At 46.7% G+C, this 25,724-nt stretch overlaps 3 protein-coding genes across 5 annotated transcripts in view; 2 read left to right on the top strand and 1 right to left on the bottom strand.

Annotated features, from left to right (window-relative positions):
• Positions 1–10,513, top strand: part of nkain4 (sodium/potassium transporting ATPase interacting 4) — a 42,835-nt gene extending 32,322 nt beyond the window's left edge. The window contains exons 6-7 of one of the 2 annotated variants that reach the window (XM_076028497.1): positions 6,562–6,646; positions 7,315–10,513. In XM_076028497.1, the coding sequence (XP_075884612.1) occupies positions 6,562–6,646; positions 7,315–7,324 (95 nt within the window). In that variant the 3' untranslated portion in view covers positions 7,325–10,513. The remainder of the gene's footprint in view (positions 1–6,561; positions 6,647–7,314) is intronic. The other variant, XM_076028498.1, reaches the window with a different exon arrangement.
• Positions 10,514–10,613: 100 nt separating this feature from the next.
• birc7 (baculoviral IAP repeat containing 7) lies at positions 10,614–14,759 on the bottom strand. 2 transcript variants are annotated; one of them, XM_076028496.1, is made up of 7 exons: positions 13,735–14,759; positions 13,121–13,220; positions 12,700–12,781; positions 12,512–12,557; positions 11,779–11,988; positions 11,090–11,155; positions 10,614–10,958 (listed from the first exon to the last, which is right to left on the bottom strand). In XM_076028496.1, the coding sequence occupies exons 1-7, from the start codon at positions 14,453–14,455 to the stop codon at positions 10,759–10,761; spliced, it is 1,425 nt and encodes a 474-aa protein (XP_075884611.1). In that variant the 5' UTR covers positions 14,456–14,759; the 3' UTR covers positions 10,614–10,758. The 2 variants fall into 2 exon arrangements, with proteins under 2 accessions (XP_075884611.1, XP_075884610.1); XM_076028495.1 differs by having other exon boundaries at positions 10,621–10,961.
• Positions 14,760–15,967: 1,208 nt separating this feature from the next.
• Positions 15,968–23,779, top strand: LOC142889837 (YTH domain-containing family protein 1-like). The gene is made up of 6 exons (XM_076028494.1): positions 15,968–16,437; positions 17,271–17,295; positions 18,410–18,489; positions 18,651–20,315; positions 20,744–20,788; positions 21,033–23,779. The coding sequence occupies exons 1-6, from the start codon at positions 16,411–16,413 to the stop codon at positions 21,057–21,059; spliced, it is 1,869 nt and encodes a 622-aa protein (XP_075884609.1). The 5' UTR covers positions 15,968–16,410; the 3' UTR covers positions 21,060–23,779.
• Positions 23,780–25,724: the final 1,945 nt, after the last annotated feature.

Raw genomic sequence — 25,724 nt, 5'->3', positions numbered from 1 at the left:
CGCTGCTACTGCTGCCGCGGCTCATAAACAGCAGGTCAAAGGTCATGCTCGGAGTAAAGCCAATCAAAGGGCGGGAACCATTTGATGTAGAGGGGTCAGTGGGAGTCATAAATATCTGATTAGCACAGCAGTGAGTCCCCGGGATGCACAGCGAGGGGAATGCGGCATCACGTGTCACCTACCAGGACTTCCGATGGCGAGCGTCGTGCGAGGATTAGCCGAGACTGATTGCAGCTCCTTCAGGCATCCATGCTAATTATGAAGCTGGACAAATGGGTTTCATGGCTTTTCATGTGTGGTCCTGCACACTTCTTTTTTTTTTTTTGTAGAAGAGCCCAGGCAGCTCTTTAGGTGGTCACATACCAGAGGCTCAATGGCTGTGAGGGGTTAGCCGGCAACCCCCTCCCACCACCACCACTCGGGCAGCACCGTTTAATCAACTAAATCCCCTGGATGCTGGATCCGTACTAGATGAACCCTGTCAAGCGAAAAATGAAGACGTTTCCACCTCAGTGACTTTTTTTTTTCACCCCAAACGTTGGTTTTATCTAGCGTTCAAACTTTACCCATTCAAAAGCTGATAAGGCGTTATTTGACGTTTAACTTAAAGATAAAGGAGGATAAAGGAGGGGGGGGGGGAAACAGAGAGGGGGCTCTAATGAGACAGCGCAGGCGAAAGTTTGGATCAAAACAGAAGTTGGTGTGAGTTTTATTGCTTTTAATTATCTCGGGGTTCATCTCTGATTTCTGGCTGTGCCTGAGTAGAACGCCGCGGCGTCGCTTCCAACGTCTCCCCCCTTTGTTATTATAATCAGCCTTCACCCTGCACACACACACACACACACACACACACACACACACACACTGGTTCTTGTTCGTGCAGACACAGGTGCACAGAGGTACGGTGAAGGCACTTTGCCGCTTCCCACCCCCCACCCCCCCCGTCTCCCACCCCTATTTCATTTGAAGTGTAGATTAAAGCAGGTTTCTGCATTTCGGCTCCCTCTGCATCTCTCCTCACATCTACAACTCCATTTGCTCTGCCCTTCTATTGCTCCGTGCCTGCTACGTGTTCCCTTGCAGACAAAGGGATGAAATTTCAGGATGTTCAAGATACATCTGCTCCCTTTTATTAACTTTTTTTGTAAAAAAGAAAAAAAAAAATAGAAAAGAAAGAAATGTGGTCTGGTTTTATGAAGGTAGCCTTTTTTCAGATCTTCGTTTTTCATCCCTGGACTCAAATGGCACGTCCTCACTCGACGAATGATCAAAGATGAAACATTTCGACTGATCAACAGAAGACGGCGCAATTGGCCCTCTGTTCGCACTCTCGAGTGACAATGCCCGGCTGCTGCTTTCAGTTGGACATTCGACATTTGGAAGGAGACAAAAACATTCCGGGGGTTTTGTCTCTAACCTTGGCGTGGTGCCAGTGCCCTTGGTGACATCACAAAAATTGATTTCTGGAACCGTGTGATTTAGCACACACTTTGGCAAACATAGGAGGGTAGCAATTGACCTTTCCCACTTCAGTGGAGACAAAAACGCATTGACAGCTGTTGTTTAGACACTGAGTTTTATTCATGAGCCTCAATTTAAGGCTCCAACGAGGTGCGAGTGCAAAATGTTAAAAGTCGCTGCTTCGTCATCGCATCCTGACAGGCAAATAAGGGGATGAGACGGGCACTCCTGCCGTGCCCAACGCCGTCTCACTCTCCTGGGAGGCGGCTGAGGCTGAGATATGAGATGCTCAGACTGGCGTAAAGTGTGTGGGGGGGGGGGGGTTAAGCACGCACATTAACGCACGCCGGCGAGAAGCCAAGAAGACACAGCGGGCTGAGTAACAAACAACATCTCCTGGCATCATCTTCGGTTGTGACGTGGCTACATCACTGACTGCGAGAGTGCTGGTGTGTGTGACTGATCCCACTTCCTCTTTTACACCTTTGAGGGCTTTTTTTTTTTTCAACCTTGTAACTCCGTGCACCCATTTGCTGCTTTAACGTGCATGTTTGGATGCCTGTGTGTGTGTGTGTGTGTGTGTGTGTGTGTGTGTGTGTGTGTGTGTGTGTGTGTGTGTGTGTGTGCGAGTTTAGGGCAGTTATCAGCGGGGAGCAGCCGCGGCGGCGGTGCGAGCGGTGGGGAAAATCCTCTTTGTAAAGTAGGTCATGGAGTTAGAAGCCTGGTGTCGGGATAAAGTCAGTTTAGCATGTCTGCTAATTATGCTGCCGCCGCCGCCGCCGCCGCCCTCTGTGCTGAGTCACATCCCCAGAAAATCCTCCCGAGCAGACAGAAGAACGACGGGACGGATGGATGTGTGGGCAGCAGTGCATGGTGATGATGATGATGATGATGTTGATGATGTTGATGATGATGGTGATGATGATGGCGAAAAAGTAACTCGGAAGGTGAACTTTTTGTGTCTTTTGAAACGGCTACCGGCGCGTGCGGAGGCGGGCGGAGCAAAACACGAAAACACTCACATGGAAGTTGTTGTCAGTGGTCATGAATTATTAAGTATTTTCAGTGAAATAATTAGCTCGTTGAGTGTGATGATTTATTTTTAATGCTGCATTTGATGGCGGATATATTGTTGTTCCAGAAAACAAGTGAGAGCGATGTAGACGATGCTGTCTAACTTGGTTCTAAAAACAATGTCAAGCTTTCATCCGTTTTCAATCAATGCTTCTCCTGAACTCTGGGTCACAGGGGTGCTGGATTCTCTGCCAGCTGTCTTGGGGCACAGTGGGGGTGGGGCGGGGCGGTGTCACACTCTGAAGTCACTCTGCTGTCCTACTTTTAGATTACTTTCACCAAAATAACCACAGAAGTATGACTGGACACTCGAAAAGACTAAACAATAATTTCTTGAAGTGCATCACTTTATTTTATTTGGTAAAATGTTAAATTGCTTGCTAAGACAAATAGCTAATCAGCCAATCAAGAAGCAGCAGCTCAGTGCACTTGGCATGCTGAAGACGACTAGCTGTAGTACAAACCGAGCAATTGAATGTACCTAATAAAATTGCAGGTGAGTGCACATCCTCACATGCTGATGATTAAATGGAAGAAAATTCTCAGGGGACAAAACAATTGCAATCACAAAAGCAGATGAAGGCTCAAGGTCTGGCCATTTCTGACAAAGATACTGTGCATATTTAAAATTCATAAGAATCACAGTAAGGGCCTGAGGCCTCGATAATATAACACATAATACTGTGTGCTGTTACATTCTTGCAGTCCCATTTCCCTGATGGAAATTGAAAAAGAACTGTCTCCAGGAAATAGGCCTTTCGACGCGTAATGTGCTGTTAAATCTATTATTATCACCGCAAATTCCATCAAATCAAACAGGTGAGCTTGACTGGTGAATTAAATGGGGAACACGCTGAGCAGAGACAGAGAACCATCGTCACCCGGGCGGCTCCGTCTGCCTCCAGAGTGGCGGCGGACGGAGCCTTGAACTACCCGTCTGCCCTTCATCTCCGTCTGCCTTTGTCTCTCCCCGTGGGTTTAATGACCTTTATCCCGCCGAGAGGGCTTTATTCTCACCCGCTCTGCATTTCCGCCTATTTTCTTTCCCGTCTGAGCAACTGTCAACCGTCGCGATACACTAAACTAAGACAGCAACGCACGGCCGGGGGTTCAAGCCAACTGGATCTGAACCCCTCCCGCTTCCTCCCGAAATGCGACGCGATCATCACCTGTTGCTCTTGGTATGTTTGTCGGCGCCTCCGCACTCAGATTCCTCAACTATTGACCTACATACCTATCATTTCTTGGGTGTGTCCACACATGTTAAAATCAGCCTTGTCCATATGCATAGAGTGACGCTAGACAATATTTCCACGTTGTTCAGGTGGTTTTTTTTTTCAGGCCACTTGAGGCTCCCGGCGATGATCGTGTAATTTGCCGCCTCCGTGCATTTAGCAGCTTTTTGATGCTTCATAAAGTCGACACGTCGCCATTTATCGCTCACACAATCTTCTTTTTAAGCACCGGGAGCCACTTTAGAGTCGGCGCAAGACAATTAGTGGTTGTAATTGTGGGGAAAAGGCTTTAGAGATGCAGATGTAATTAAAAGGCGGGTTTACGGAGAACAGGGTGCAGCTCCAGGGTCGGAGCTCCGGGTCAAGAGCGTCGGGCTTGTCATGCAGGGAAATAAAGATCTAAAAAAGCAACATGCAGAGACTTGACATGTGTTGAAGTCTTATATCGCCTGCCAATGAAGGAATAGGTTGGTGTCTGTGTGTCGAAACATGTGACTGGCAGCCACTGACTGGTGCAGCAACTGTGCTGAACAAACAGCTGATGAGTGGAGTGAGTCGAGCGTTGCCATGGTGCAGTGAAAACATCCTTGTCTTGCATTAGTGGGAAGCCATCCCATGTTGCTTTCTGGTTGAGATGGCGGTTAGACAAATGTGACTGGTCCACTCGGAATGTGACAGATGTTTGATTTTGCTGCTTTGTGTCATTTGCCTGGTTAAAGTTCTGGGAGTCTGCACTGAAACTTTCTCCGTTTTTCGGAGTCAACACAGGCAATCGAATTTAGTGGATACAGTTCACAGCAACAGCGTCAAAAGACATCGTTTACGACGCTCCGCTGTGTGTTGGACTGTCAGACGGGCCGCCGCTCGCCGTCCTCTGTGACGCCTAAAAATGGCAACTGCCATCATCATCCGGCTGTATTTCTGAGCACAGTTTATCATGGCGGGGGATGGATTCCCACCTGCTCGTAATGAGAAAACCACTGGCTCAGAAAGGATGAGGGGAGCTGTCTGTGTGTGTGTGGTCAGCGTGTTTGTGTGTGTGTGTGTGTGTGTGTGTGTGTGTGTGTGTGTGTGTGTGTGTCTGTGTGTGTAGAGAGAGAGAGAGCGAGGGTGAGAGAGTGATGAAACTGGGAATCCCAGGAGAGCAGGGCAGGGTCAAAAGAAAAAGGGACAGCCGCCTGCTCTGCCTCAGAAGCCCGTGGTTCTTTGCTCTCATCCTGTCCACCTATCAGTGCAGAGCAGACCAGCCCTGTGTGTCTCATCACAACACAACTGACTTGGCCTCACAGTCGTTTCACTGACCGGCTTCCATTAGCTCTGGGAGACACTGTTGTTTTCTTTTCCAGTCGCACTTTTCAAGGAAACAAACCTGCTTTTGATCTATCTATCTATCTATCTATCTATCTATCTATCTATCTATCTATCTGTCTGTCTGTCTGTCTGTCTGTCTGTCTGTCTGTCTATCTACCTACCTACCTGTCTGTCTGTCTGTCTGTCTGTCTGTCTATCTATCTACCTGTCTGTCTGTCTGTCTGTCTATCTACCTACCTACCTGTCTGTCTGTCTGTCTGTCTGTCTGTCTATCTATCTCTCTATCTCTCTATCTATCTATCTATCTATCTATCTATCTATCTATCTATCTATCTGTCTGTCTGTCTGTCTGTCTGTCTATCTACCTACCTACCTATCTATCTATCTATCTATCTATCTATCTATCTATCTATCTATCTATCTGTCTGTCTGTCTGTCTGTCTGTCGATTTATCAATCTCTGTCTGTCGGCAATGCATTTTCGAGTAAGCAGAAAAGGGCTTTAACACTATTAAAGAAAGGCAAGCAAAGAATGGCCCCGGGGTATTTTTCTAGGTTGATTATTCCATGTTACTCATAACCGGCTTTGGCTGGAGTTGAGTTAAACACCGCTAGTTACAGGAAGGTATCTGGCGTCACCGAGTCTGGAGCCGCTGCCAACTCTGCCATCAACAATCGAGCAACAAAAGTGATTTGTCTGCCTGCGATGTAACTCATGGAAGTTTCATCCAATCACCTGAAGGTTTCTTTTTTTTTTTTAAAGTGCCTCCAGGTGTTCTCAATCGGCTCGCCTCCTGGATGGATGTATGAAATAAGATAACATGAAATGACTCCTCATGGTGCGTCAGCTTTGTGATTTCATTGCGAGGGAAAGCAGTCACAAACACACTCGCTCGCCAACCTCTTCATAAAGTCTCATTCACATGCAGGTCTGCGGCCCAGTCCGACAAACAAAGTTGTCCCGCCCTGTCCTTTGTCACCCCCACTCTCAGCCCTCCTGTTCCCCTTCGTGCTCCCCCTTTATCTCGAAAGCAGCTCTCCTGCTCCAGTGCGAACACTTTGAGTGCTGACACGTCCCCCCCCCACCGTCGCCGGTGTTGTTCACTCGGCTCATCCGCACCGCGCCTAATCTCTGAAGAACAGAGGAGAAAACAAACACAAAGCGCCGAGCATTGTAGTCGGAGGCTGAAGGTCATATCTGTTTTCCAGCGATGTTTGGGGAAAAAAAACAAAAAACACTGTTTTGACAGCTGGCCAACTTTCCCCTTGCTCTCCGAGCGTTGCCATTGGCTCCAGACAGATGCACAGATGTTATTTAAAGTTATATTTTTGTTCTTCCTCATCATTGTTAAAACACCAACAAAAAAAGCCATTGCATACTTTTTCCACTGTCCTGTTTCATTTCATTACTTCTTCGTGTTTTTTCAGTGTTTTACTTTTGTCCATCTCCATTATTTATGCATTTAATCCTTTATTTTCAGTTGATTTTATTGGTGGATTTGACCCATTCCCACTCTACCATGTCAATGAGAAATCCTCTCATCTCCTCCTAAAGCCCATGTACCCGTAAGTATGAACGCCTGTCCTGACTCCAGCGTGTCCCTCCCCCCCACGTAGACTGTCACACTCATCAACGTTTGTGTTCTTCCTGTCTTATTTTCCCCACTCATTTACCCCCTAAAAGTACCTCAGATGTTTTCCAATGACTCAGTAATCTTCCCTGGACGTTAGAAAGCGACTCTGACAAGTGCTTGTTGTGCAGATTGGAGGAGCTTTGTGTCACGCCTGCGGGGGGTTTAAACGTCATCCTGAAACATGCCGCATCCTGTCAGAAGGCGGCGGCGGCGGCTCGAGAGGACTTTCACGTTGCTCTCTTGTTTGCTTTGCTCGTGTGTTCCAATGCTGTTGCTGACTGGAGTTCGTGTAGACAAACACAAAATTGGCCCTAAAATTGGATTAATCCATTAAGTACGTACAAGAGCTTAATAAGAATGAGCCTGGAAAGTCATGTAATAACTCTTGGCCAACATAAAATGAATACTTTATTAGCGTCTTGACAGTTTAATCAGCTCCGTGTCTAATGGAGGAAGGAAGTTTTGGTATCCCAGACCTCCCTGGAGATACATTTATCCTGGGGGAAAATCACCCAGGAACATGTGTTATGTGTGAATTTGTCAACGTGTGCCTGGCGACTGCTAACCCTCGGCCCACGTTTTGTCCTCTGCTCCCTGCAGGTCTACGTAAATAGAGAAGCATCCAGCGGCGAGGTGACGCGGCACGCTCCCACGCCACCCAAATCGGCTATTTTGATGCAGACCACCTCGCGTACGGACGGACACGTTCCTTTCTCCTGTTTTTGTTTTTGTTCCCCCCCCCACCCCCCCCCAGTTCTTCAACCAAGTCATTTACTGGTGCCGCTGCCCACAAAAGCCAACACCTCTCAGTTGAGGACTTCATTGTTTTTCAGGGAGGTGACGGTGGGTTCAGGGACAGGGGTTTTTGGGTAGGCGATTACAGCGTTCCCAAAGCTTCGCATTCTATGTTTAGGAAAGCATCAGTCATGCCCCCCCTTTTGTGCTGAGATCTCCGCTGAGGTTTCGTCGCTGTGACCCCGCCCACGTGTGGCTTAAAGCTCCCCGAGAACACGGCCGTATGTTCGCGTTGCGCATAAACACACAGCGCAATGTAATCAAGGCAGCCTTCCCTCGTCTGCGGCCCGGCGTCTTGGAGGACTCCATGATTTAGCATGTTGTTGCCGGTTTGGCTCCTACCGGCAGTGGTGGTGGTGGTGGTGGTGGTGCTGGTGGGGGGTGGTGCTGGTGAATTACAGCGCAGCCTGTGGAATGAGCCATTGTGTGTATGTTTCCCCTGTTTACTTTTGGCCAGGATCTGTGTGCATAAATACACAAGCAGGAAGAGGCAGGGGAGTGGAGAGGTGGAGGGGAGGGGAACAACAAGCAGCCAAAACCCACCGGGGCATCTTGCAAAAATAGAAATTGTGAATAATGAAGCTTTTTCTATTTTTGTTTTGTTGGTGGGGGTGTTGGGAGGGTGGAGGAGGCGTTTCAATACAGTCAGGAATGTAAAAGCATTAGCCTTTTAGCTTTTAGGACTTTTCAGATTTCTTTTTCCACTGGTGCAGCCTCCCAGAGTTAGTTTTCCAACATACAAAACAGATCGGTCTCCAAGAAACAGCACATTTAGCCCTGTGTTTACGGCCTCCCACCTGGTTCGACTGGGGGTGTTGCCACTAACCTGGGAAAACTATCTGTGTCCTTTGTGTCATCACAAAGGGAGCCCTTTTCCAAGTGGTTTAGCACACATTTCCTGCAGCAAAAGGAGGATCCTCGCTAATTTCACTGGGGTTCACTGGCAGGCTAGGGTCACATGTTATTTCTAGAAAACATAATATGGGACCATAAAACAGAAGCAGTCTTAGATTTAATTGCCGTGTCATATAACACTGAGGTTTTTTTGTTTTTTAAACCAGCAGCCATGTCAGTAACTGTTTGGTGTCGGGTGTTTCGCTGACAAGAGCGTAAAACTTCTTCCAACCGCTGATACTGAGGAGTTCTTTGCCGGGCTGATCATTGCACGCACATGCACACATCGTCGCTTGTTTGTTTTTTGTTTTTTACTTCATATCAGTGTATATTGTTCCCCACTCACATTGCACATGCTGGTGTTGGGTTTTGTTTTTATGGGTATGCTGGTCTGTAGAGAGGTAGCCATGGCCGCACCAGGGTGAAGCAGCCGATTGTATGCCGTCATCTCAGAGGTTTAGGATCCCAGCGGTGAGCTGGTGTCCCAGCAATTATTGTTTTATAGCATGTTTTCAAAGGGTTTATCGTGTAATTATGTGTATAGAGTATTAAGTATTGACAAAGAGTCGTAATCATTCTGATTAAACATCCTGCTGCAGCTAAATAGTTTCATACTCGGATTTGTTATGTTGCCCCCGGCATCATGTTGCTTTTCTTGTGTTAGTTTGATTTTAGGACTAACTGCACACTTTTTTTCCCTCATGTCTCATATATCGATCTGTAGCACTTTTTTTTTTTTTTTTTTTTTGTAAATTCTAGATTTTTTTCAGAACGGTTTTTAGTCAGATTGTGTCTGCTTGACTGTTTGCCTGAGTCACTACTGCCCTCTGGTGTTCAAAGTGTTAAAATACAACTTCAAGGCTGCTGAGTTTCTTGCTTGCAGGTATGCTCCTGGATAAATCTGCATATTGTGTCTTTAATTTTTTGACTTTTGTTTTCTGTTTGTGTTCGTTTGTAGACAATAATGAAAATGCAGATATTTTGATTGTGTTGTTGAAATGGGGGTTCGTATTTTTTGTTGATTCCCCCCCTCAGTCGCTCTCATGTTAAATCAAGCTTACATTTGAAGCCAGAAGATTTTCAGAGTGCTAGGAATTTCATTTCACCATTTCTTGGCTCTAAGTGTCAGACTGTCTGCTTGACTTATCTAGTCCTCTACAAAGATGTGTGATCAAAGAAAAAGTTTTTGTTCTCTGCACAGTTCTGTCTGTTGTCGGCACCTAAAAATACCCTGTCATGAGTCTCCAGCGCCAGTGAGAGAGTCCAGAAAATGTTTTGATCCTAAGAATCATCTTGAAACTTCTGATGGACCCGATTATAAACTCACCCTATTGGCAAGTTGTGCTAATCGGAGTTATTTAAAGGCTCTACATGCAAAATGTCTTACTTGACTTCAGTGTTGAGCTATACATTTTTCTAGTGACATCCAGAGTAGAACATAACATCACACTCTCTGTGCGCTGGTCCTTGTTTTACTGTCCAAGCCGGTTGCATGATCCTCGTTACCTTCATCAACATCAACGTCATCAGCAGTTGGCCCCTCCCCTTGCAACGCTGTGTCAGTCAACTACAAATGGACATCGTTCGTTGCTAATGACAACATAGGCCGGTAAGATGTTAGCCTAATGTGCTGGTGTTTTAGCTTTTTGGGTGCACATGCGGTGCATAATGACCACATGACCACATCACGTGATGATTTTTGAGTACAGCTCTCCCTTCCGATTGGCCGCCTGTTGCGAGGGTCAGCAAAGACGCAGACAGACCTCATGAAAAGTAATCAGTATTCATATTGAATTCTACAAAAGTCATTATCAAAAAAGAAATCGTTTTTTTAGTGCAATACAGCCTCATCCTGAGTCCTGCTCGGTGCAATTAATTAAAGCCTGTTACGAATGTGGTCTTTGTTGCTCGTCTCCACTCAAAGATTCTGACTGTGGATATTCTTTTTTTGTGACGGACAAAACTTTTTGTATCTCTCCTTCATTTGGCAAGTTGTGTTGGTCCGAGCCAGTGTGACCTTATTGTGTAATCCTATTTATCCATAACTGTGCCGTGTGATCATGTAAATAGGTGTTTGTTAATAAAAAAATAAAAATAAAGAAATAAAAAAGATTGTTCTCTTATTATGATTTAATGTGATATCTGCTCTAAAGCCAAACACCGTTAATATCGCAGTAATAAATGTTCATCACAGTAACAAATGTTCATTGGGCAAGGTGACATCTGAAGGAAAATCTGCTGGCAGTAAGCTTTATTTTTATATATTTTTTTAATGAGCTCCAGGGGAAAGTGAGTGAGTACAAAGGGGGAAGTGTGGGCCAGTCATCCTGCACCTGCGCGGGCTGTGGCCTCTCACTAGGACATGAAAGCGCGAACGCTGCCTCTGATGACGGCCCTGCAGATGGGGCAGTGACGCAGGCTGGCGGCGCAGTCGCCGCACACCACCAGGTGACCACAGGGGATGAAGACGATGGACACCAGCTTGTCCATGCACACCTTGCAGGTCCGCTCCTCCTGCAGCTGCCTCAGCAGCTCCTCGGGGCTGGGGTCTGTCGCTGCTGAAACAACACAAAGACGTTCGTTGGGAACCACGCCAAGCGTCCCCCCCCCGAAGTCCCCTTGTCTGTTGCTTCAATCGTCCCAGAAAGAGCATTTGTGTTTGCAAAATCATAAGGTGGACTCTGACCTTTCTCTCTGATTGGCGTCTGCGTCCTGACATTTCCAGCACTGGAGCTTTGCCTCGTCTGCGGGTCTGAAGAGTGCAAACATAGACAAACAAAATAAAAGAAAATGAGTTTCTCACAGTACATGAGGTTAAATTGCTGAAATACCAACTGCATTTCCTGCACAGGAGACGATGATTAGCCACGGTAATTTAATGTTCTGACACCAGGAGCCTCTGAACAAAGCGTGTCGTGAGCCACTCACTCATGCACAAGCGGCTTCTCCGCCGAATCCCCTCTGGAAAACAAGCGTCTCAGCAAAGAGGCGTGCCAGCCCAAATGTCTCCAATTTTCAAGCCTCTATTTTTGCTTCCAGTGGCAAAGCTAAACAGTGAGGTCCTTCAAGTGCCGACACAAAATGTTCAAACACTCAATTGAAAAGTCAGCCTGTGTGTATTTGGTGGACTTTGAGTTTGTTCGCACTTATCATTGTATAACCAAGATTTTAGAACAAACTGCTCGGGCAGCTTGTGATGGCTCAACCTTAACCTCAGGGGTCATGTGACGACTCAGGAAGAAAAGAGCTAAGCTCTCCTGGGACTTTCCATTTTGGTTTTTAGTTTTGAACGCAGGATGATCTCACCTCGCCAGCCAGGGGAAAAAAATAGATCTGAGCGTGTAGCACGGGACACGTGATTCAGATGGCGTTTACCTCGGCTCTGCGGCCCCCTCTGTCCGTCCTCCTGCTCCGCCTGCAGCACGTCGCTGACCAGGTCGGACACAGAGGTGTACTGTTGGCCAGTCAGCAGGTACTTGGTCTGGACCAGGCTCTCCACCAGGCCGGCGTTGAAACCCATCTGCACCACGGTCTGCACCACGGGCGAGAGCATGGCGGAGGACGCCGCCAAGCCCCCGACCACCGCTGGCGGCAGAGAGGAGGAAGAGCAGTGAGGAGGGGGAGAACAAGAAGTCTACTCATTCCAAGCAGCGGTGCTATTATCAGAAGAGGCCAAACCCTGAGAAGGTGATGGGTGTGATTCCTGCGCTCTATAGAAGAATTGCCCTCTGGTGACTGCTGAGAAAATGTGCACTGTCAGCAGCTTACACCGCCGCACCATAATTACAGCAAAACACTCGCTCAGGTAATTTGGAGGACAGTCATTTACTTTAAAAGAGTCACTCTCACTCGAGGCCGACGGGCGTGCTTTGGCTCTAAAGTTTCCACACTTCAAATGGCGCCGGCGCGAGACACGACTTCGCCCTCCACTTTACAAGAAGATCAGCTTCTCCAGGTTAAATCTAATCTAATCAACTAGTCGTTGCCTCTGCGGGCAATCAACAGAATGGCGCACTCTGCTCCACCTTTGCCCCCCGTGTAAACAAGTTTTTCTGTTCCTGTAGGTGTGCTTCACTTGCAGTAAACTCGCGATAAAACAGCCGCATACCGTGTCTGGATCCGATGTCGCTGCCCGTGGACGTCTGGGATCCACCCTGGAAGCAGGAGTCACGTTCACCGGGGAAAGTCATAAACCAGTTTGCATGCGTGATTATCTTTTTTTTTCTTTTCTTTTTTTTCAAATGTGGCCCGCACTGATTTAATGGCGAGCGGACAGAAGGGGACGAAGGCTCTCACCACAGTCTCGCCCAGATGGAAATGAGCATCCTGTATGTTGCTGATGTACTCCTGCCCTCTCGACTGGATTAAGAACTCACATCTGAGAATGAGAAAGCTTCTGTTTGACACCGCAGGAAGCCTCATTCAAATGATGATGATAACAATAACTTCACTCACGGTAGCACCTTTCAAAACATGCAGCTGCATAGTGTTTTGCACAACAATATCGCCCACAATGTGTCTAATATTAAATTGGTGGTTAAAAGTCAATGGTTAAAAAAATGCCTTGTGATGCAAGTGTGTTTTCAAAACAGATTTCAGAGTAAATGTGGTCACTTTGTTCGGTATGGGTTGATAATTTGGAAGCAGAGAGTTGTATCAGTCTATCATGTCTATAATTCTATTTATGGAAAAACATGGTAGGATAGGAAGTTCCTACCTGGGGAACCACTTGGCGTGCTCCTGCCAGGGGTCGTCTCCTGGCTCCCAGTTCCTCAGCCCCCCGTCGCAGTAGAAACATTTGACATTGTCGCCGTGGCCTGCCAAGTTAAGCGCGGCCGTTGCGAGAAAATGTTATGTTAGAATCCCCAAAACAAAAAACATAAAAAAAAAAAAAAAAAGAAAAAGGCTGTGAATCCAGGCAGTGGTATCCAGTGACACTGCCTGGATTCACAGTCTTTCAGTTACAGGATGACTCACCGCTTTGTTATTTTTTCCCCCAATATATTAACACCTGTTAATTGTAAGTCACACATCACATTTGTGCGTTAAATCAAACTGCACTGAACTAAACGTCACAGTGATAAGAGACAGACAAAAACTACCACTGTGGTGTAGCAGCCCCAGCTCTGTCCAGGTTGTTCTGTTCACAACATTATTACTCAGCAGAACAATTGTGCCGTGAACTCTCTCTCCAACAAAGAGAGGTCACGCTGGCATCGCCTGGGCCAGCGCTCCATGTTTCGCAAAAAAAAAAAAAAAAGAAAAAGAAAAATTCCCACCGAATCGTACAAATGAGGCCGAGAGATGTCGAGGTTGTGTGCGTGTGCGCACCTGTGTAAAAAAACCCTGCACGGGCGAGAACGTCGGGCTGGACTGAAGCATCGGTCGGCCAGTTGTGGAAAGTGGTGAGCCTGGAGTCCTCCGCCTCCATCTCGGGGTAGACGGCTTGAGCGGCCGTCCCCTGGTCGTCCATGGTCATCCTCTGGAGCTGGCTCAACAGCTGGCCGTCCACGGAGTCAGAGGAAGAGCCCGACTGAAGTGGGACGTTTCCCACGGCGCGTCCCAGTATGAATCCGCAATTGGGGAAGTGTCTCTTGTGCTCAGCCGCCGGGCTGTCCCCTTGCACCCAGCTCCTCAAAATCCCTCCGCAGCAGAAGCATTGGACTTTGTCCGCGGGGCCGACGTAGAAGAAGCCCGCCCTGGCCAGGTCTCCGGACGTGACGGCTGCGCCCGCCGGCCAGTCGTGAAAAGTTCGAATCCTGTCCCCTTCCCCTCTCATGTGAGGCTCCTCGAGGATATGCAGCATGGTGCTTCCGTCATCCATCATTCTGTGGCGCGCAGGTGATCCTCGCTCCTCTCGTCTTGTGCCTTCCGCATCTCCTGCGGTCCATAGTGGAGACCGCAATGAAGGTGAGCGTGCCGCACCAGCTGAAATAATGTGATCAGCTGCTGGGGCCTGCACAGCGGCACCACAGGAGACTGCTTTCCAGAAAAGCCACCGAATGCCAGAATGCGCGTTCATTGATCCTTCAGTGAATGGCGGGCTGAACATGCCAGGCCCACGCTGCTCCAACTCTGAGGAAAAAGGGACACGCTTGTTGTGCTGGCAGTATGGGAACTAATGACTATTGAAAGAATGTAGAACTAGTGTTGACAAGGATACCCACACGGCCAAGGATCGCATGAAAGGTTAGTAACAGAGTCTGTTTACATCTGGTGCCTTCAGAAGGATTTTAACATCAGAGACATATCATGCCAGTCTTTATCTTTATTTTGATAGGAAGAAGCAGCCCCAAAGTGTAAAGTACAAACCTTTTTTGACATGTGGAAGCACAATGAGACGAGATAATGATAGCTTGAGATGTTTTCATTTTGTTTGCCTTCCAGACTGGCTGTTTCAGGAGCTTTATTTTTTTTTTCATTTTTTTTTTTTTCATTATTTAAAAAAAATATATTATTACACAAATCTCATATTACCAATGTTGTCTAACAAAAATAAGTGTTTCTAACCTGATGATAATCACTCCAGAAATGAGAAATGTCCTTCACTTATCAGAAGGTGCACGCTGAAATGCAACACACCAGCCAGGTGTGAGCTCCGTCCTCTCACACCGCCTCGTACGGATGCCAAAGATCCAACAAAGAATGAGTTTCAGCCGGAAGATGAAGTGTTTTTGTGGGGATCTGTAGACAGAGAGCTAAATACGCTCTTCTTTTCTAGTGAGATGGGAATTTTTTTTTGGTAACTGTGCAAAGTCACGAGCTGGCAGCTGGTAGAAAAAAACAATAGAAAAAATATTTTGTTCTGAAAGCAGGTCAAATAAGAAATCTATTGGCAAATCATCTTTATTTTACAATGTGTAGACAAGTTCAGATTAGGTATCACCTTTCAGTGCACAATGGGGACATTGGCTTGTATACTGCTAGTATAGTTAATATGAGTTCAGTCAGTGGCATTCCTTGGGGTATAACAGAGGAAGAACTACTTTACAGACTGGAGTTGAATCAGCTTGTGTAGACTCACAGTCAAACTTTGTCTACAAGAAATCACTTGGATTTTTTTTTTTACATCTGCCCTTCTCGACAAATCCGGAATGTCATTATTTTGGGGTCACCCCCACAACAATGCTACTCGTAGCGTCAACTCCTGACTAAAGTTTGTTATAGCACAGTTGCATCTTTCTGTTGCAGAATTCTTAAATAAGCACTCCCCATGACAGCCTAATATGAACACAAGGCTGTGTCACATTTACGGTGGAGCTGGAGGAAAAAAAACACATGAAGTCTGCTGATGGCCTCGCGGGCGTTGTTTACAACCAAAAATAGCGAGGGGGGTGGGGGGGGGGCACCATTGTCAGCAAAGCAGGAGAGTTTCTGCTCGGATTTCTCCATGCGTCACATCTCGTGAATGGATTTGGATTAGCTTCTTACTTTGTGGTTGCAGGTAGCCAAATTACACGCGCTTGGCACAGAGAAACGAAGCTCGAAACTTAGTTATAGTTATAGTTTAGAGGAGGAACTTTTGCCCCCCCGCGGGTAAGGAGCTGAACTGCAGCAACGGCTCAAAGCCCGGATGGAGCAGCCATTGGGGAAGTGTACTGGGCTTTAACGTTTCTGAGGAGTGCGCTCTCTCTCTCTGGAATAAAAAAAAAAAAAAAAAAAAAGACTGACAGAAAGGCGGCGGAAGCTTGAAATATTCAACATCCGAAACATTCACTCGGCAATATATATACATATTGAACGTGACTTGAAAACCCGAAGCAGGACCTGACTCTTTTTCGGACTCTGTATCCGAAGCGGCAGACTTGTGGAAGTTGGGATACGTGCACACAGCGGAAAATATACAGCTGAGCCTGCGCTACAACTGCTAGCCCCCACGCTTAGCGGCGCGACTAGCCTCTGAGCTAACTGTAACTGAGCAAGTGAACTTGCTTCCGAAACCACGGGGCTCGAAATCCAGTCACAAGCCCGGGCTTTGTGAGAATCCAGGGACTTCCTTAATGAATTATGTCTGCCACAAGCATTGACCCTCAGGTAGGACGGCTCGACGGACCTCGCTGGCAGAAGAGCTTGCAGGGCTAGCTGCCAGCTAACTGGGCTACGACTATTCCTCGGAGGTGCTAGCCTAGCCACTACTGTTGGCCGTGCTATGTAGCATTCCGTTAAACTGTAATGGTTGCTGTAAATATTTGGCGGAGATGACACTGAAACCATGATGTTACATTAGTGATTTTGAACACAGTTGTGATGTAAAGTGACTGCATGTTTTCCCCCCTCACTGTTCCACCAACATAGCCGGAAAAAAAACCCTCCATGATGTGGATCGAAAACGCAGAACCTGCAGCTAACGTTAGAGGCTCTAGCTAACGTAACTTAATCGTGGTATCCTAACTTTTTGAAAAATGCATGTATGTAAGCGTCGACGCGGTGTCATCGCTGGAATCTTAGACGTGCAATTTACCGCGTATTTAGTTGTGTAACAAGTTGCCCTCGGTACCTTTTATGAATCGTTTTATTCGGTTTGCTCGAGCTAACCAAGTTGTACGTGTGTCTTAATGTCATCATTGCTTGCGTTATTTACTCGCATCGCTTATCGATTCGTGCAATACCACATCGATGTTATCCAGTAACCATTATTGCTGTTTGTACGGGTGCTGAGCTTAAAGAGGGGGAGAATGGTTCTTTCACACCGGCGTCTTCAGGAAGTAGTCTAAGTGATAGGCTGGTGGCTGTAGATACTGCGCCATATTCTGGCGAAAACGAACAGAAAAAAAACAAAAAAAACAATAACCGTTTATGAAATCTCAAATCCTCTGAAAGTAACCATGTGGTTTCCCTTCTTGTCTTCCCCTGATGCACGCGAGCAGAGATCAAAGGGACAAGCATCTAAAGGTGAGTTCTCCCATCAACAAGAAATCAGTCCTCCCCCCTTTTTTTTTTGCATTCAGAAAAGACTGCGGTTCCGATTGTGATTTTATTTTATCGAAGCTTCATTTTAAGGACGCAAGAGTAATATAATTGAAACAGCACTTGCAGGTTTGCAAACAGTACCCCCCCCCCCCCCCCCCAAAAAAAAAAGAAGAAAAAAAGATTTATTGTCTTACAGTGGGGGGAGCTGCCACCACTAACACTGCCAAAGTGTGCCCACATATTCATAGCCAGGACAGAGTGAGCGGTTCTGTTCTCTTCCGAGGGTGCCAGCTATGCAACCGCAGTCAGACAGTCCTGTACCAAATCAGATAGGCACGGTGTGCCTGTGGCAGGGCTGCTCATTCTCCTTCTTGCCAGTCAGTGATTGTGGAAAGAGTCATTTATCAAGGTTTCATTTCAAGGTAGAAATACAACACAAAGTTGTCTTGTGTCTTTTTTTTTGTTCCCCCTTTAGTCTCCAAATTGTAGGGATACAAATTGGGTTTGCCACTTGTGCTTTATTGTCAGATGCATGATTTGAATATATCCCTGTCACTGTATTTTTGACATTTAAGGCATTTTAACACTGTTTAGTTCCTAAAAAAAAAAAAGTCAGCCCTCGACTTCCTTTCGCACGGCACACGGCTGCAGGCTGGTTGCCCTGCTGCATACACTCAAGCACCGCATACGTATTTTCTCAGTCTTATGGTTCTTGTTTTTTTTTTTATTGTTCTTGGTAAAGAAATGTACATTCTTGCAAGAAATAAAAGACATACTGGATCAGGGTTTTTCAATCCATGTAGCCGATATTCTAGTCATTTCTCAAGCAGAAAACAGAGCAGCTTGTTTACTGTTCGTGTTTGATAGTTTTCTGATGGTCATTTCTATTGATTTTTTTTTTGCTGGGTTGACAATGAAATGTATGTTCTCTACCCCCGGAAAATAGAACTTCAACCGTTGTGGCACCGTTTACATATACAGACATTTGTGATTTTACGTCTGTCTGTCTGAAGAAATATTAGTTGTCAAACCTTTGCTGCTTCAAGTGTCGCTCAAATCTCTTTGAACTGTGTATAAATGTGAGCTCTCTTTCCAGTGCAAAATGGTTCACTGCATCAGAAGGAGACTGTCCATGACAATGACTTTGAGACATACCTCACTGGTCAATCAACTCAGGTAAACCCTCCGTTTCAAGTGTTATATTAGATAGTCTATGGAATATGTTCACAATCATTTTATTCACTTCACGTTCAAATGAATTCATTTCTCATTAAGATGCATCTGTAAATCCTCTTCGCAAACACGACTTGTGACTGTGTTGACCTTGCTTGATCCAGAACAACAGCTACCAGTCCATCACCGACCCCTACCTGTCCAACTACTACGCTCCTTCCATTGGATTTCCTTACCCCCTTAGTGAGGCTCCCTGGTCCACAGGCGGGGACCCTCCTATTCCGTACCTGACCCCCTATGGACCCTTAAGCAATGGAGACCATCACTTCATGCCAGATACGGTGTTTGGCCAGCCGGGGGGCTTGGGAAGCAGCATCTACCCCCACAGGTTTAACTTTTTCCCTGAAAATCCTGCCTTCTCCGCTTGGGGCACGAGCGGCTCCCAGGGCCAGCAGACTCAAAGTTCAGCCTACGGTGGCAGCTACAGCTATCCCCCGAGCTCCCTCGGGGGCACCCTGGTGCCTGATGGTCAGACGGGCTTTCACAGTGACACCCTCAACAAAGCCCCCGGCATGAACAGCCTGGAGCAGGGCATGGTGGGCTTGAAGATCGGCGGGGACGTCACCGGCCAGGGCTCGGGAGTCAAGGCCGTGGGGTCGGTGATCGGCGCCCCCGCCGTAGCGGCCGCGGGGAACGGCGCCACGCCCATCGGGATGCCGCTGCCCAAGCCCACCTCCTGGGCCGCCATCGCCAGCAAGCCCGCCAAACCTCAGCAGCTCAAAGCCAAGGTGAAACCGGGAATGCTCAATCCGGGTGGTGCTCTGCCCCCGCCGCCCATCAAACACAACATGAACATTGGCACCTGGGACAAGGGTCCGGTGACGAAAGTAGCCACAGCGCCACTGCAGCAGCAGCAGCCTCTCGGCCTGCCCCACGGATTGCCGCCTCAAGGCCCCATGCAGCAGGGACCCATGCAGCCCCACCCCTCCCAGTCTTTGGTGCAGCCCCAGATGCAGCCAATGGCCTTACAGCCCCAGCCCCCCCATCACCAGCACCACCACCACCACCACCACCAGCCGCCGCCTCAGCCCTACCAAAACCACAGCCAGCCCCCGCAGCAGCAAACGCGCTGGGTGGCCCCGCGCAACCGCAACCAAGGCTACGGACACGCCGGCCCCGGGCAGGATGGCAGCGGCATGATGGGCATCGTCGGGGGCGTCAACGCCGGGCCCCAAGCCTCCATGGGCATGGGCCCCGGTGCCGAGTCCCACCCCGTGCTCGACAAGCTGCGCGCCTCGCACAGCTACAACCCCAAGGAGTTTGAGTGGAACCTGAAGAACGGCCGCGTCTTCATCATCAAGAGCTACTCGGAGGACGACATCCACCGCTCCATCAAGTACTCCATCTGGTGCAGCACGGAGCACGGCAACAAGCGGCTGGACTCGGCCTTCCGGGACATGAGCAGCAAGGGCCCCGTGTACCTGCTGTTCAGCGTCAACGGCAGCGGCCACTTCTGCGGCGTGGCCGAGATGCGCTCGCCCGTGGACTACGGCACCAGCGCCGGCGTCTGGGCGCAGGACAAGTGGAAGGGCAAGTTCGACGTGGGCTGGCTGTTCGTGAAGGACGTGCCCAACAGCCAGCTGCGCCACATCCGCCTGGAGAACAACGACAACAAGCCGGTGACCAACTCCCGCGACACCCAGGAGGTCCCCCTGGAGAAGGCCAAGCAGGTGCTGAAGATCATCGCCAACTACAAACACACCACCTCCATCTTTGACGACTTCTCCCACTATGAGAAGAGGCAGGAGGAGGAGGAGGAGGTGCGCAAGGTACTGTCCGCTCATATGCTCTCTTGAAACACACCCAACCGCATCTACGCTAGCAGTCAAAAGTTTGGACAAACCTTCTCATGCAAATTTTTTTATTTTTTATTATCTTTACAACTTTCTACACTGCAGATAGGTACTGAAGACATCACATATATGAGCAAGATAGATGTAATTATGCAGCAAAGAAAAACAATTTAAATAACTAAATATGTTTTTTATTAAAGGAGGCTATTTGGAAGAATTTAAATATAAAACGTGTTTGAGTTATTGCACACTTCCATGTGTGTTCGTACGGAGGTTTGATGCCTTCAGTGAGGAACTGCAATGTCAACAGCCTTTGACTGGTAGTGTCGGTGTGGCGGCGCACTGGTCTCCAAGTGTCTAACTCTTGTGTTTCTCTCCTCTTGTTTGTTCGCCCGTCTCAACAGACTTTTGAGAGTCCTCCGATACAGAACCGCTCTCGGTTTGATCAGGTAAGGAACAGTCATGCTTCAGTCACGGCCAGTCTCGGTCTCTGTTCCACCGGTCTCGCCAATTTCCCGACGGCGTCTTCTGATATTCGATGTAATTGTTGAGTCGCAACATTGTTCCGGGTTAGATTGACGATGTTACCTCGCACAAATCTCTCGTGAAGTCGCGGTTACGCCACAAATTGTTGCACTGCTCCTCCCACGCTGGTTTTGTCTAACGCTTTTTCTTTTTGTTCTCCCCAAACAGGAGCGCCAAAACAGGAGTAAACAGTAGAAGACATTTATCCCTTGGCTTGATCAACAGTTACACTAGGACTTATGATTTAAGAGACAGAAGAAATTTAAAAATGCAAGGAAGCCCTTCATTTTTTTTTCTATTTAATCAACCATTTTTGAAACTTGTGCTTTTTTTTTTTTTGCCCCATGTACCACCCACTTCTCGTGCAGGGATAACAAGCTGATTTATGTATTACCTAGCCACCGCCGCCGCCACCACCACCACCACCACCGTCTTTAGTTCTGATTTTTAGATATCTATCCCCCCCCTCCCACGTTCCATCTCGTACACTTCTCTCACCAGACTGGTTTTATCTCTCCTGCCCACACCTCTCTTCTTACCAATTGAATCAGGGTTTGACTGCACTGTGGACGAAAAAAAGAAAAAAGAAAACAAGATCTGCCACTTTATATTTCAGTACAATCAGGAACGGATGTGTCCTGCCCCTATTTGTCCATTTGGGGGCAATCTTGCCATGCTTCAGAGGTTTAACTGTGCCAACAGGGTTGGAAGATCCCAAAGGCAATGGGACTTGGAGCTGTGCGATAATAAAACTTCACTGATTTAACTATTTTTCATTCAGATCAACAAAATCTCTATTTTTTAGCTTACTACTGACAATTTTTTCTGTTAGAATCCTGTTTTCTGGAGCCTTAATGTTTTGTTTTGTTCTGTTTTTCTAATTATCAGTGACTTTTCAAAAAGAACTGCTCAAACAGTGACACTGCTGGAGAAATCAGGGATCGTGTGAAGTCACACAGGACTCGAGACATTTCTGAGGAGGAGGAGGAGGAATAGCAAAGGCCTCTGGGAGAGAAAATCATAAATGTGCCCTCCACAACTATAACTCGCACCATTCAAGTCGAAAATTGTACATCCTTCACAGCCCGCTACTTCACTTTATCTGAGTGTTTTGTCCTGTAAGGGGTCTTTTGTACGTTTAATCAGGAGATTCTGCTTGTGTACGCAACCCAGTCTGAGAGAACTGTCGTGTCCACCGTTTTAAATTGTTTTATAATCAGAGTTATGTAATGCTATAACTGCTACAGTGAATGAATTGTCGCTTTTGCATATTTCTGTTCCACATAAATGCGGGCATGGGGGGTTGACATAGTTGTCCATTCACCATAATTCTGTCTTAATCTTTTATTTTGTTTTTTCCCTTCAAATTGGTTTTGCTGAGTCTATCATATTGGTCATAATGCTAAGCTTTAACGTAGGAGCCTATATATTCATGGAGACGGACTAAAAAAAAAAATGTATAACCTAAAAATTAATGTAACTGATTTAATATCGAGTAAGAAAAACTGAAACTGAAATGTGGTTTCTGTGTTTTGTTTTTTGGGTTGATGTTAAAAAAAAAAGAAAAAAAAAAGTTTGTTCTAGACAGAGACCATTGATTTGTTCTTTTTTGTTTTTGTTTTTGTTTTTTTTTTTGATAGAGGAAAATGCTTTCAAGTATGCTGACAGAAAAAGATGAAGCAAACAACCGCCATCAATAGAGCTGTGTCGCTCTGCGTGACTGGCTCTGCTTTCAGAGTTGTGCTGAAATTCTCCAGCCCGCAGTTGTTTTCTGTGCTCTCTCAACAGCCATTTCAAGAGTCCCAAGTGCAGGAGGATATTTGGTCGTGGGCCTTTTTTTTTTGGGAGGGAGGCTCACCACGTTCGTCCTTCCCCGTCTGGTTTAATTTGTAGGCGTCTCTTCAGCTTTCCCGTGGACTGCTCGGCCGCTGCGATCCAGATGAGCGTCCCAGCGAGTAGACGCGGACCTTCTCCTCGGTACGCGGGGGAACGTCCTGCTTTGACGTTTTATTTGTGCAGGAGTCAAAAGCCAGTAGTCGCCTCGTGTTTCCAACAGGAATCGCAAACAATTCCGATGGCCGCAGATGAGACTGATAGCTGGCGCCGCGGGGGTGGAATGCGGCCTGAATTTATTCATGTGGAGTTTGTCTGAAGTGTAAAAGCTAAAGTGGGTCGGTTTTTGTTTCTGTCTCGGTTCCCCCCCCCACCCCCCCTTTATTAATGCTGTTGAGATGGCAGGAGCCCTGTGTTATGCCAGAGTGCAAGTGTGAACTGAAAGTTTGCCTTTCCAGGTGTGTAAAAGTTGCATTTTTCTTTTTTACCTGATCAATGTAATTGGTTGTACTCCAGAGAACTGCCCTCAAACAGGCTCCACTGCTGTCCCTCCCTCCCTCCCTGCCTCCCCCCCCCCTTTTTTTCATTTTGCCCCAAACCAATCAATAGCAAGGTCGAGTCAAGCAATACGGTGAATGCCCTTCACACGTTTGCCTTCACCAACACCTCTCTGTCCAACCGATTTTTTTTTTTTTTTTTTTTTTGTTAAATAACACGGGAGGGGGTTACGGTGGAAGGGTACGCGACGCCCTGAAAGACGCCACAGAAGACTCGGAAGTCGCGGCCGTCTCGGCCTCAGGAGGGCCGAGCAGGCTGCGGTCACGGCACAGGGCACACATGCACGTTAACAAGTACTGTCGTATGTTTGTTGCAATAGAGGGATGTCAGGTTAGCCATGGAATTGTATGTATCGACTACGAAAATGAATTAACAATATGAAATAGTAAATTTAAAAAAGAAAAGAAAAGAAAAAGATTATCCTCTTGACCGCCATTGTAGTGAGCATAACATGTTCAAAAAGCTATCTTGGTTTTTCTTCATAGAGGAAATCAAGCCTTAATAAACTATCCATTCAGAAATAATTTGTGTCAATCTCTGTGGTTCTCTTCCAGGCAGTAAACAGTCGTCTGCGGTGACCTTATGCACAGAGGAAGTCCTGTAGGGTAGCCCCAGAGTTTAAATGTCACCGCGGTTTCCTGAGCTGTAGTTGCTTCATTCTGTTGACTAAATTAATCAGTCTGCTTCGCTTTTCTGTTTGCAAATAGTTTGTGCGAAGCTGACCTATTTCAAGTAGAGGCTAATTCAATTTGAATTAAAGGTTAAAATTCCATGTGCATATTACGACGAGATGAATCACAGGCACCGCAACGCTGTAGTCCTGATAGTCAATTCCAAAATTTCCATTTTTTCACAGTCTTTCCACAGTGGTGAAATAATATTTTTCCCTCCAGTTTGAGAGGAGCTGTCCGTGGTGCTGATCTCTTGATTCGAAGGTGTCTTTTGGTCGTCGAGCAGCGAGGTGAGAAACACTCTGGGGCAAATGCACAACTATCAGATCTTGCACCAATGGGAATTTTCCACCATAATTTTATACAAGCTTTTTCCCCCCCTTTAATTACACCAGTTCATAACAGTAACATCACATGGTGTGGTGACCTGGTATAATGTTATTTATTCAATTTAAATGTATAACATGAAGATCGTGTGATTTGAGAGGTGGGTGTATTTTAAGGTTGTCATGAATGCTGTGCACGTACAAAAACCAAAAGAGAGAGAAGTGCTGCTGCAGCTCAGGCTTTATTTGTTGTTGTTACATAATCACATAGCATGCATCCAAAATGAGACAAAAATAGGACAACATCACTCTCTGTCTGGCCTTGAAATTCCTTCATCAATCTGGACCGCGGCAAATGTTAATATATCATCAACCCACACCTGAAAATGAGATATCTCACCTTTACAATTACAGTATGAACTCAAACGTTATAAATGGGGAATTTTCATTTTAGCTGCTGTATGCCAAATTTAGTGTCACAGTTATATACAATTGTGCAAATAAACAAAAATAGTGAGTGTTTTAATCTGACAGAAAAGGCCGCTTGAACTGCAGTCACGCGCTTTGGCAGGTTAGCAATATTCATGGATATTGATTGGACTATAGATTCCCCTCTGCGCTTGGCAAAGCCATGCCTCGCCATCAGGCTACAGCCACCGTCCCCTAATCTGAGTGTGAAACAAATAACACTGCGATGTCACCATCGTCGCGCTTAAAATGAAGGATGAAAGGCATTTGGACGACCGCTCGGGTTGTTCAATCAGCGTAATGAAGACTGACGCCCTATATTGTTCCGTACCCGGATTGGGGCTCTAAGACGTGCGGTTTCAGACGGACGCCTGTAGGTGGCATTAAAGCATGTATGTCGCTATAGGTTGGCTGGCTCTGTTCGACTGCGGCGACCATCAGACGGTGTTATCTCCGGCGGTGTGGATGGACCCTGCGGTGTAGGCCCGGGGCTGTAGCCACACACAGTTCAAGGTACCGTTTACAGAACACAGGGGGGGGAATCCAAACGCTGAGGGTGACAGGGTGATGGAACATGTACATTTATATATATATATATATATATTTTGGAAAATGTCAGAAAATGGCTGGCTTGGAAACGCGCAAAAGGGAGAGATTTTCTTTTGAGAGCGGTGCCTCGGCTGTTTGGCGCATGAAGGCGGCGCGTCACTTGTGTGCAAAATGTTGCTTCTGCTGGGGCTACATTTTGAACGTGGCCAAATTTTACGCCATCATAGCCAGCCAATTGTATCGCCTATCACACTCGTATCTATCTATCTATCTATCTATCAGCTGATTTAAAAACAAAAAAAAACAAAAACAAACAACAAAACAAACAACAACGCAAGCCAGGTCCCTAAATGTATAAGTGAATAAATCTGCAGACATACATTTAATGTGAATCCATCCAGAGGATTTTTTTTTTTTTTTTTTTCAAATATAAAATCCATAAAGTAAACCCGCAA

The sequence above is a fragment of the Nelusetta ayraudi genome, unplaced genomic scaffold, assembly GCF_046127955.1.
Source record: "Nelusetta ayraudi isolate G7.1 ecotype Tasmania unplaced genomic scaffold, CSIRO-AGI_Nayr_v1 ptg000024l, whole genome shotgun sequence".
NCBI classification, from domain to species: Eukaryota; Metazoa; Chordata; class Actinopteri; order Tetraodontiformes; family Monacanthidae; genus Nelusetta; species Nelusetta ayraudi.
The sequence above is the reverse complement of the archived record's forward strand: the minus strand, read 5'-3'. Positions and strand labels throughout refer to the sequence as shown.

Bases quoted from the DNA above. Each gene is read 5' to 3' on its own strand.
- birc7 (XM_076028495.1), bottom strand. From the start codon at position 14,455: ATGTTCAGCCCGCCATTCACTGAAGGATCAATGAACGCGCATTCTGGC. The intron at 12,558-12,699 runs GTGAGAGCCTTC...TCCTGCTTCCAG, and splicing joins TCCATCTGGGCGAGACTGTG to GGTGGATCCCAGACGTCCAC. The intron at 11,989-12,511 runs GTATGCGGCTGT...CTCTGCCGCCAG, and splicing joins CGACATCGGATCCAGACACG to CGGTGGTCGGGGGCTTGGCG.
- LOC142889837 (XM_076028494.1), top strand. From the start codon at position 16,411: ATGTCTGCCACAAGCATTGACCCTCAG. The intron at 16,438-17,270 runs GTAGGACGGCTC...GCACGCGAGCAG, and splicing joins CCACAAGCATTGACCCTCAG to AGATCAAAGGGACAAGCATC. The intron at 20,789-21,032 runs GTAAGGAACAGT...CTCCCCAAACAG, and splicing joins ACCGCTCTCGGTTTGATCAG to GAGCGCCAAAACAGGAGTAA.